Source organism: Mesoplodon mirus (assembly GCF_964341445.2).
Source record: "Mesoplodon mirus genome assembly, chromosome: 3".
In the NCBI taxonomy this organism is placed as follows: domain Eukaryota; kingdom Metazoa; phylum Chordata; class Mammalia; order Artiodactyla; family Ziphiidae; genus Mesoplodon; species Mesoplodon mirus.
The window spans coordinates 45,221,511-45,234,213 of NC_138978.1; the positions used below are offsets into that span (position 1 = coordinate 45,221,511).

General features: G+C 36.2%; 1 protein-coding gene across 1 annotated transcript in view; it reads right to left on the reverse strand.

The window, feature by feature from the left end:
- Window positions 1–12,703, reverse strand: part of FAF1 (Fas associated factor 1) — a 486,072-nt gene that overhangs the window by 110,066 nt on the left and 363,303 nt on the right. Inside the window, exon 13 of the mRNA XM_082614051.1 lies at window positions 9,776–9,930. Within this exon, the coding sequence (XP_082470177.1) occupies window positions 9,776–9,930 (155 nt within the window). The remainder of the gene's footprint in view (window positions 1–9,775; window positions 9,931–12,703) is intronic.

The following is a 12,703-nucleotide window of genomic DNA, read 5'->3' on the forward strand; positions in this document are numbered from 1 at the left end:
GACTATAATGAAGCAGAGAAGTTAGGCTTATGCCAGGTAATTCCAAGGCCAAAACTAGAACCAAAAGGGAGAAAGTTGCAGAAACTCTCTATGGGAAGAAGTACTATAGCAAAAACCTTTCCCAGCTTCAAGAGCAGCTCAAAAATACACTAGCTTTTGAAGCTTTCATTTCTCTGTCCCTACCAGTATTCAGGTAGAGACTGTAGTAATATCAGTTAGACATAATACAGGGAAAAATGCCTGCATAGTTGCAAATTGGATGTTAACTAAGAATGCTTCTAGCCCACAACTCTAAGATTTGGTGAATTCCATGTTTACTTGTTACCTGAGCAAAAGATCCATGTCTTATACTTCTCTTGTATCTCCCACAGGGCTATGCACAGTTATTTAGTACAACTTTGTTGGTAATAATCCAGCTTGACAAGGTCATGGGACAAGAAGCATTATGTAGCAGAAAAGCACAGGTAGATCTGGGATTTATATCTGGTACAATCATTTGCATGACCTTGGGTAAGTTACAGAATTTCTGAGCCAAAAATAGTTTCCTCACATGTGAAATTGGACTTTGCCATTTACCTTGCAGAATTGTGGTTAAATGGAGTAATGTATATAGAGTGAGGATTAAATGAGCTCATATATATATAGTGTCTGACACATAGCTGGGGCTTAATTAATGATTGCAGCTATGTGTGTGTTTTTTTAAAGCAGTAGTGGTAATCTTGATCTTAGCTACTGACACTCTAGAAGCTCCCATCACAAATAGCTAGAGCTTGAAGGACAGTCCTAAGGGTAAGGAAGATGCCTTTATTGGTGAAAGAGGTGGAAAATGACTATGGCTTCCTTAGCTATAGCCCATTAAGGTCACTCTGACTAGATCATAAGCTGGTAAGGGCAGTATGCTACAATCTACTTACAAGCTTTACTAACATTCATTTTTAATCTTGCTTATATTGAAAACTATGTGTTCAAGTCATCAGAGAGTCACAGAATTTTAGAGATAAAAGTTCAAATAGGGTCACCCCTCCCCCATTTTCATAGAAGAAAAAAAATCTAGATGTTATACCACTTGCCTAATAACCCCTTGTTCTTCATAATCCCAGACTGACTCTTACCTCTTAACTGCCCTACATTTTATGACTGACATGTGACTGTCCGCATATAAACAGTGAAGAAACAGTTGTACTGAAAATCACAGTCTTTTAAGAACAGCAACTGACGTGTTTAAATGTGAATAGGTTTTGCTTTAGGAACTAATAAATAATACTTACATAGCTTTTGTAATGTCCAAATAATAAATTTTTGTTGCTGTGGCTGTTAATTAAGTAACTTATTTGGGAGCAGCTCAGAACCTCCAATACCTTATTTGAAACTGGGACTGGGAAATATAATTTCTCATATTGAGATATAATAGTCATAGCATCTTTATTGTTCATATAAACTTGCCTCATCCCTTCCCTGGTTGAGATCTGTAGAGAAGTATGTTAAAGAGGACTTTCTTGGTGCTGATCACATATTAAGGAAAGGAAAGATACACAGAAGGCAACAATTTAGGAGCATTTAAAAAATTGTTGCTGTGGCTACAGACTGAGTCAGACAACAGCAGATAAATTAACGGATGGCTGTTTAAAAATCCCTATAGTTAATTCTTTATTTATAAATAATATAAAACTGTCACTTTATTACTAGAATGCAATCAAATACAAAGATACAAACATATGCTGAAGGATACCAAACCTATTCCCTAACAAATTACCCAGACATGTAAGAAATAGGATTTTACCTCACTCTCCAATCCAGACTAACAGTTATTTCCTCTTTCAATTTTTGGTGGTATATTTGGCAGATTCGATCATTAAGATTATTGGGCACTAAAACCTTTTTGCGCATCTATGCAGACTGACAGGCAAATACTGGAAAAATGTCGGAGGAACCAGTTTCCATAGGTGGTTTTACATGACTGAACTAACATGTTTCTTTTACAGTTTTTCTCAGTGTTTTACTACCAGTATTTATGAAAGAGAGAAATGTGCTACCAATTTAAATGGCAGAGTTGACATGATTAGTAAAAATTCTTCAGAAACAACCATGAATCTAAAAATTATCAACACTGACAAAGCAATTAAGAAAACAAATAAATCTCTTTAGATCTTATCAATTTCAGATAAGAAGGAAAGCAAAAGACATGATGGGATATATTACTTTAAAAATATTTTATTTTGGAAATGTCTTATTTTTAGAATTTGTTTCATTAGATAACTCATGTTTTGTAATCTATATATATAAACTGGATCGAGTACCTCTGGCAGTCATATTCATTTGAATCTGTATACCCTAAAATACGAGAATAACTAGCTACTGGAAGTGAATATTTGCACGTAACTATACATGAGTACACTGCAGGGAGTCACAGAACAGGTAAGGGTTTGGCAACATAGCACAAAGGGGAGAAGTCTTGGTGTGAAGCTCGAACTTGATATATCTTGAAAAGGCCACGATTCTTTCAATTCTATCACTCTCAAAATCAAGATCCCTAGAATACTCAAAGCACAGAGTGTTCAGGAGAAAGACCAAGAAGAACGCCAAGAGAGTAACAAGAAAAGTCTAGTGCATGAGGAAAATCGGATTTGATAAAAACTTAAATGTTCTTTTGGACTATCTTGTCAACAGTATCACCTTGTATTGTTCTTTCCTAACAACAGTTTTCATGTAGACTGTGAAAACAAACAACTGTATCTGAGTTAAATATATATTTCCCAAATAGCATTAATTTGATTAATGTCAAGGAAATAAACTTTTTTAACACAAATGCTTGATTCAGATACAATGCATGCACCACCAGGCAGTTATGATTGTCGTATTAGGTAATAGTGTGGGAAGTATCCAAATCAGAGTTAAAAAAGCTTGTAAACTGGTAATTTAAAGTTATCTCAAAGAACACTTTTAAAAGGATAATTGTCTATTTTAAAAAGAGTAAAGAATGTATTATAAACAGTTTAGCCATCATCTATATACAGGCTGGCTTCTTCTCAATTGTAAGAGGCCATCACCTTTTATCCTTTCCCGCTTTTCCTTCCTTTCAGTACTATTAGGAAACTATTCACAAGTGCACCCTTGGACAATGCTGAGCAGTAATTATGACTTGCTGACAAAGAGATATGAACAATTACTGAGCCCATTTTGAAACCCTACACTAATAAAGTCATTAGATGCTGCCCTTGCCATGATCCTTCTAAAAGCTTCTGAAGTTACAAGAACACACGGCATTGTTTGCAGGGACAATTGCTGCTGGCAGAACGCAAACCTTGAGTTAAACCATGCTGCAAATTGATCTTGACATTCTGTTAAGACCGCCACTAAAAATCAAAAGCAGAGGAGAAAAGGAGAAAATGAGTGGGTAGGATGTAATCATGGAACAGGAGGGGTTCCTCCTCACCTTCTCTCCTCCCTCTTCACAAAACAAACCAGGGAGAAAATGACAAACTCTCCTAGTGTTTTAGAACCTCTATTTTAAAGCATTAATTAAGCCTTGACCTGGGATGTTTAGGATGGCAATACACTTCCTTTACAAGTATGGGAAGGAAAACGTGTCACAAAGGAAATAAAGAAGTTTGGGCAAAATTATATGGAAATCTGGCACGAAGGCTCTCTGGAAGTCTTAGTACTCTGACCACAACATGTCCATCTGTTTTATCAGCTACTTTTGCAGAATCCATATCTCTCCTAGGGTAGCAGCTGGATATTAACACTCCTTGTGTCTCCCATGCAGACCCCACACCTGGGCTATATTTGCTGGATCAAATGGAAGTGTAGGGCTAGGGTAACATGGTCAGCTAGCTTCAGCCAGGCATGAACCAGTGAGTAGTTTGGAATTAAGGGTAAGCCACTATGATGGAAAGTGCAGGCAAAGACAACCTACTGATAATAAGAGATTTAAGCCAATTAACTCTTGCCAAAGATTAAGTAATGTGGAAAACTATCACTTGATTATTAAGGCTAACAAGTACCTGTCAGCATAGAAGCAGAAGTCTACAGTGACCTGATATACTGCACCCAAGTGCATTAAATTCAAAAGCTAATACTGATAGGTAATAGAATTCTGTCTGTGAACATTGGTACTAACTGTGTATGAAAAATTTAATCAAAGCTATGTATGTTACATGCAAGCTGTGTAACTCAGGCACTGTCAGCAATTCCTAGGGAACACTGCTTAGAAATAGTGTGCAATGCCTGATTTAACACTGTGTAGCATGTACACTGATATGCCACACACTTTCAACTCAGGAACTTACATATAAGCAACTCATTTTTCAGCACTCGTAGCCGGCTAATTGCCCAGTTGGCAATTAGTTAAACTCAATGTTTAAATTTTCTAGAATTAGATAATCTAAAACAATACCTATATTGGATGTACTAAGTAAGACATTTGCCATGTGGGCCTGTTCAGAACAAGAGATACCCATTAACCCACTTATTACTGGTTAATATTGGTGGTTTATTGTGCCACATATGTTATATGGCTTTCCTTCATGAAGCAACTTCAGTCAAGAACCTGCAGTTCAGCACCAAGGGCACTCATGTGCCAATGTTCCCACTACCCAGTCCCAAACAGCTCTAATAGAGGTAAGCAAATCAATACTTATTGTGCTAGTGTTTTATATAGTTCTCTCTATATTTAATTCTGATGGTGCCCAAATGGACCTTTGCCTACCTTCTTGGCACAGCTCATCATGAAGCCAGTCCAGTATTCCTATATATCCTATGGGCATATTTACTTTAATCCATGTCATCACCAGTGCAGAAGGCTCAGAGTACCATCCCAAATGGCCCCATTTGAGAGGCCAATTACTTTAGAGATATCATAGAGACTTGGTGAGTCTGGGGAAGAAACTTTGGGACCAATGGACAAACTCATCTTGGTTGGAATTCAATCCTCTTTCCAGATGGTGGGTGCCTGGGGCACATGAGCATAGGCCACAATAGCCTGGGGTGCTATAGTGTCAGCAGAAGACGAGGTACCCAGTCGGGACATTTTTAGTTCATTCTGCAAGGAGAAGGCTTTTGAAGGCTTTTGCTTTATTATTCCTATTAATGGCTGTGGGGGGGGGTCGCATAATTAGAGGGATATGGTAGCATTTCCAATGCTTTTTCTACTACCCAAGCTGGTCTCTCTTATCCATTATGTTTCAATAAGCCTATGAGAGATTATTGAGTTATTTACCAATATAACACTTATTTTTTAAAAGGCACTTTAATGCATTGAGATTATAGACATAGCTCCCTTGGGGAGCTGACAACCTAGCAGGGAGATAGACAATAAACATTCAGTATAATGAGTGCTATCAATACAAGTTAGTACAGTGAGTGATACCATGGGAGCATATAGAATGTGCATTTTTACCCAGACTGAGGCAAGGGAAGAATGGGAAGATGCAAGGCTTCCTAGAAGTGATATGTGTTCTGAATTTTAAGAAATTATTCTTTCATAGACCAAGCATTCATTCACTACATTGCGCTAAAAATACTCTTCTGCTCCACTGTCTGCCTATAAGCATATGCCAGTACCAGGATGAATCATTAACAAAACAACTTTTTGGAATCTGTCCATCCTGGTTGGTTGGCCTTAAATCCTCAGTTTGGTTCAGACCACACAGGATTACATTTTTTCTCTATTTTTTTCTCTCTTCCACAATTCTGATAGCTAATTATGAGGTTTAAAATACCAATATCCTTTTATAAGAATAGCAAATACCTGCAACCCAACAAACTAGGAATGTGGCTAATATTAAAAATCTCTGAATAGAAAGAGTGAAATTCTATTATCACCTTCTTGTGTCATCTCTTTCAAGTCCTTCCCTGGCTCACTCAGGTAGAGTGACTCAGTATGAAGTTCATCTATACCCCCAAAGCACCTTGTACATATTTCATGTTACATATTAGCTCTTATGTCTGTCTTGCTTACTAGACCATGAGTGTTTTAAGCATTAGCACTGTGTCTTTTTCAACTTTTCATCCTCAGTGCATAGCACCAATCCTGGTTCATATTAAACATTCAGTAAATGTTTATTCAATGAAAAACATGGAGGAATATATACCTTTCTTAAGATATTTTAGCCACTTCTAGAAGCGATATGCAAGATCTCTTTGTTTACCATAATCTATCTGTTTTTAGCTTTTTCTTTACCGGCATATCCTACTGTTTCTATCAGGACCATTGTTCAACTGGATATTTGGGAAATTATACCCTCCAGCACCTCTCAAGACTAACAAGGGCTTTCTGCCTGCTGCTTTAAGAAAGAATGGCTCTGAAATGCAACTACACATGGCAGCCAGTAAGACTATAGAGAGTTTTCCAAGAAAGAAATCTTATTTAGATATACAATACTGAAATTATAAGCAACATTCTTAAGTGGAATTAGAAGAATACATTCATTTGCCAAATTTTTATTGTTTCTTTCTCCGAGAATTTTGTAAAGTTCCTTGTTTAATGAGACAAAATAAGTCCTTCCAGAAGATCATGATTTAGTGAGGGAGAAAACAGGCAAGTAATCACTACTGCTGAAGTGTGATCTCTCAGTTCACATTTGGAATGTTCCAAGATCAATCTAGAAGTTATTCTAATCCATTATACAGATATAGGTTGGTTAACTTAAGTATTCAACTTAGAAAGTTACTAGACTCATTTTGAAAGTGGGAAATACAAATCATCAACACTACAGGGGTGTATACCAGTGACATTCTATAGTTCTTTTTTATTCTAGTTTGTTAGCAAAATCAGGTATTCTGGTTTGTTAGCAAAATCAGGAAATTTGACTTATAACAGCAATTCACATTCATATTCTGGTAACTTTACCAAAGCATTCACTTAGTTCAATATCTTTCACTTGTCTTCTAGAAACAGGAGAGATTCACAGTAAATTATGGAGGACTAATGTTTCTGGAGGCTTAATCCAAGTATTTCTTAAGCAAAAATAAATTTGCTTGGCAAGTCCCTTCCTGTCTTGGGCATCAATGTCTCCAGCTATCATACCAGAGGATAGTCTCAGAAAACCACTAAGGAAGCATCCAGGCTAAAGAGCTTATAGGCTTAGGACTCTTGAAACTTGTAGGATTAGCCTGAACTAGGATAACTAGATATGGGACCAGACAAGAAATACACCAGGAATTTATTTCTAAACTTTAACATTTGTCATAAAGAGATCACAGTTGAAAGGAAACCCACAGCAACAATCTTATTTGTGATGTCTAGACATCTCTTCTGTATTTCCACATATTAATTTGTCCCATTTTAACTACCTGGTAATAGCAAATGATGGCACAAAAACTTTTGTTATATAGACCACTGACCAATAAACATTAGTACAGAAGACTTCTACTGAACTGAGAGAGGGAGAGTTTTAGGTTTTGTTACTCATTGTTAATCGCATCAAATGGATGATGCAATCAATTTTCATGACAAACACTTTTGAATAAATGTGATAAAGATCCAAGAAACATCATAGAGATGGAAACTCAAATAATTGTATTTAGATTAATCTATGGTAGATGGTGAGAAAATTGCGGCTAAAGCTAAACTCTTTTTGGGGGGCAAGAAATCAGCCTAACTTATAACTTCGTATATCAAAAGGTAATCGACTTTTACTCTCTCTTAGGAATATGCCATTCCAGTGAATTTTCATCTTGTGTTTGTAAAATGTGAATTTTACCATAGGCCTTAACTGTAATAACGAGGAGATGTACATGAACAGTAGCTACATAATTTTATTTATTACTTTATAGAGAGAAATGTAATACCTTAACTTTAAATATCAATAGTTTTTAACTTGTAATATGAATAGAACTTGACTTTGAATAAGGACGTCAAGTATCTTAAATCCTAGAAATTATGTTCTCTTTCTCCCCACTGCCCTGTTTTTTGTTGCTATAAATGTTTATTAAATTCCTAGATGTTTCTATTTAGTTTTTAATATCATTTCTTTTTGTTTTCATAACAGTAACCTAATAATGGGATGCCACATTTTTTAAAATGTAGATTGAAATATCCTATCATACTTCACAGTTGGTCTTGCAATTCACTGGGAAATAGCTCTAAAGCCTTAAACAAGGCCTTTATTTTGTGTTTTAAAAAAGTGTCATAAGGAGTTAATAGGACACAGCTGTACTGGTTCTTTCTAATAAGCAGCTTCTGTCGCTTTGGTCACCACAGGTGTCTCTGTAACCTGCAAACTCTTATTACTAGTGTATCAAAGTTGTGCTACTTAACAGACTTCTTTAGTAAAACATAACAAAGCAATTACATGGCTGTTGATTGCCAGTCATAAAAAAAAACCCCTCAAACACTACTTTTCAAAAGAAACTACACTGCAATTTTTTGTCATTGTAAAATAAAAGGAACTAAGGAATTAAATGGAGGATAGAACAAAATAACAGCAGGTAGCCCGCTGAACTTAGCCACTACAGATGGTTTAGAAATAGTGTTTCCTTCTCCATCAAGTTGTGGATAAAAGGAAAGGAGGAGATTCCTTACTGCCAGTGAATGGCAAAAGATTTAGCCAAGTCTCCAGTCTATGTATTTTGCCTCATGAAAGCCCTTCGATGCTGCATTTTTATCTGTTTTTGGCACTGCTTTTCATCACCTTTAACTGAGTGTGAATAATAACCTGATTTAATTTAAACAAATACAGGTGCTAAAGGTTCTTTATGTATAACAGGGAACATTTCCAAGGCAGAACGAAGTCATCCTATGAAATTTCCTAACCATTTACTTAAAGAAATGAAGTATTAGATGAAGAAATTGCTTCAACATTCTTTTGCTTCACATTTAGGAGAAGAATCATCTTTTTTTTCAGATTCAGATTACATAAAACAAAGTCTGAATGATGAGCAAAAATTCAGCGAACCATAAAATAATAAAAAGACAAATCAGATGATTTCTAATTGTTCTACAGTCATTTAAATTAGGTAACTACAATAGGATTGCCTTGAAATGAATGAATTTAATCGCCCTGTTCATAAACCGGCAGTCTGTGATGATGATTGTGTTAACACACCCAAAGTAGCATCACAGGATGTTATGGCCACATGTGTAATTAAACACGATGAAATATATTTCAGATGGCAAACTCAAATAGGCAAAATATGAATAATTATTCATCACTTACAAATATTATGATTAACAAACTAAGTAAATTTATCCTGACAGCTAGGAAGGGACTTTTTTTTTTTCCCCATTGAGAATATGGACGTAATGCTGGCTGTGTGCAAAAGAATGTGTGCAATAAAGCGATTACATCAATTAGCATATGCTAGAGTTAAGCTATTACCAACTCCAATGGACTGGTCCAGAATGTCCTGCCTTCATCACTGGAATTATTAAAAACTAAACTTACTAGTAGGATTATATATTAGATTTTCCTTGTCTTTTCTGAATATTATTAGAAACAGATTTTAATATTCAACAACATATTAGAACATAAGGACATACAGTACATAGGAAGGTACTATATTATTATTATTGCAAAAAGACAAGAACAATGTATTTTGGTTTTGGTTTTCAGGTTATTCTTGAATTTAAGAAATCTTTTATTAGTTAAGGTATTTTTTCACAATTGAAAATAACTGCATGTTAACTACAACAAATAGCTTTTATCTAATTAAATGTAATAATAGAAAATTTAATGCTGAGGATGAAAATGTTTATGATGATAAGAAACCAAATACAATGATGACTTTTAACAATAAAAAAGCCCAACTTATAACTTGTGAACAACAGTATTACCTTGCTCTATTGGCGTCCTTTGTCAGGTCCCAAGCCCAGGTTATAAAATTTTGACTCAGATAAGAGACGATAGATTCAGCACAAAGCATTTGTGAGCAGAACACGTTGGTTAATACACTTTCATCGTGGTGGAGGTAGACAGCAAGAAGCTTTCTCTGAAAAGAGGGGGAAAGACTGATGAATTAAAATATGCACTAATGTAATATTTCTTGAATTCTGGAAAGGCACAGTCAGTCAATATAAACAACAGTAAAAATTAAATGCTATTCCCTAAAAGAGTACCTGACACCTGGAGCTCCTAAAGCATCTACTAATGTGAATACATTTTGCTTCCTTACACTCTGAAAAGCCTAGGATGATTGTATTGTTTTACAGACTGCTGTCGCAGATTCCTGTTAACATGTGCAAGCCTATCTCAAGCATAAATTGTAACAGAATGGCATTTTCTTTAAATAAAATGGAATTACCATTCTTTGTATTTAACACATACTTTATATGTAAAGGGAAAATTAATTCTGAACTATTCAACTATACAGAGAAAAAAATACTGATTAAGATTGGCTGCCAAAATCTCTCTTACATATTTTTTGTTTTTAATCTGAGCACTAGTCTCTTCTACTCGAAAGAAAAAGGTCTGAAATAAACTTGTTTTAGTTCCACAGGTAATTTCAAAGCCCTTAATGTGTTCCCATGTCAAAGTCCTTACTTAAGAGCATGTGACATCTAATTGCCATTTGAAAGGATGATAGAAAAATGTTCACTTCACATGAATTCTTTCTAGTTTATATTTCAGAAAATGTCCAGTGAAGTTTTTCATATGGAAAATTATTCTTTCCCTTTTGCCTGATAAAACTTGCTTTCAAGAAATGACATTTGCTCTCTTAAAAGTATCCTCTGTAATAGTTGGATAATCAATAAAATAACTGAAACTAAAAACTGAAATTGAGCAACATAATTTGCAAATGTCAGCTTTAATCACAACAATGATGATTAAAGGACCTAACTGTCGGGCCTCCCTGGTGGCGCAGTGGTTGAGAGTCCGCCTGCCGATGCAGGGGATGCGGGTTCGTGCTCCGGTCTGGGAGGATCCCATGTGCCGCGGAGCGGCTGGGCCCGTGAGCCATGGCCGCTGAGCCTGTGCGTCCGGAGCCTGTGCTCCGCAACGGGAGGGGCCACAACAGTGAGAGGCCCGCGTACAGCAAAAAAAAAAAAAAAAAAAAAAAGAACCTAACTGTCCTCAACTTTTTGGTGCTACCTTGTAGAAGAGCTGAGTTAAAGAACAGTCAGTTACCAGGACATGGAAAGATAAAATTTTATGGTAAGGACAATATACACATCTAATCTGTGAAATTCTGGTGAAGGAAAATTTCAAGGAAGTTGTAAGAATGTGATGAAGAAGAAATCTGCTGTGTGGGATTCTAAACAGAAGGAGGACATTTACAGAAAAAGGGCTCGTGTTGATGAAAGTCTGATGCTTGGAATTATCCTGATAAATAATCCAAATAATAATCCTAATAATCCTAATCCTAATAATAATAATTAAAATATTTTCTTCAAAGAGAAATTTTGTACTAGATGAGGGTAGCCAGAGGTACTTTAATCCCCAGAATAAACCTGTAAAATAGTATTCTTAACTTCATTAGCCTAGGCGGAAATTGAGCTTTAGAAACCTGACTTATCCTAAATTCTACGACTAGTAAGTAAGTGGTACATCTGGGATTGGAACCCAGATTGACTGACTCCAAGCCTAGTGTTCTTTCTTTGGATACTGTAGCAGGGAACCTAACTGCACTATAGTCAAGACTTGGGGAGCTTGTAGAATATTAAGGCACGAGATGCTCATACATCAGTGCTTCCGGGGCCTCAGAGACAGCATGTAATGGGAATAAGGACAAAATGCTTCCATGTGTCCATTCATTCATTCATTCATTCAACAAGTATTGGTTAAAATATTCTTCGTGTCAGGCCCAGCAGGAAGCAGTGGTGATTAAATGCTAAACAAGAAAGATTTAGGGTTTTTTCATCTGTGTTGATATATGCAGATACCAGTAGCTGGTATCTAGGAAGTTTGTAATCAGATACATTGTTGGAGAGATACTTATCTAGAAAACTCCTACTCATCCATTAAGGCTTAAAGCAAATGCCTCTGGGAAGCCTTCCCTGATTCCTTCAGGCAGCGTTAAGAGCTTCCATTACTGGGCCTCTATCTCTTCTATTTTAGTATTACAATTGTTTACCAGTTTCCCCTCTAGACAAAGTTTCTCAAGGGTGAGAACCAGGTCTCTTTCAGTCTTCTTTGTATCCCTAAGTTAGCACAGGTCTCAGCATGTTTGAGGAAAGAAACATGAATGCTGATATCAACCATAGCACTCTGGCAAAAAAGACACCAAATGGTAGCAGCAATGCCAAATCACTCTTAGTAAACAAATCTAGAAATCTGCTGCTTTAGGGAAAGGAACGTGAACCTGGCAGCACTAACAAATTCAGAGCTCCTCTTCTTAGAAGCTCTCTGGCCCAATAGACAGGGGGATATCAACCTTTAATTCTGCTTGATCGTATCTCAGCAACTACCTTTAATGAGACACTGGGAACAAGAGAGCTGTCCACTTTTGAATCAGCATATTTCTAACCAAAGAATAGCAATGGCTAAATCTTTAAAATGCCTATTTCTCTCAAGAACACTGCAATGGAATATTTAGACTTTGGGAAAGAGATTAGCGATTTACATTGCTATCTCACTGATTTAATTTAAATGCTCTTCCAAACCAAACACACATGTGCTGAAGAGGCTACTAGGAAACCCAACATGGAGAGTTCCCTATACGTGCAGCTGACAGTGTTGACTGAAACTAAACTTGGAAATCCAGGGCACTAATGCACAATATCAAGCAATAAAACAGCATCTCTTTGGCAATATTTAATTTAAAA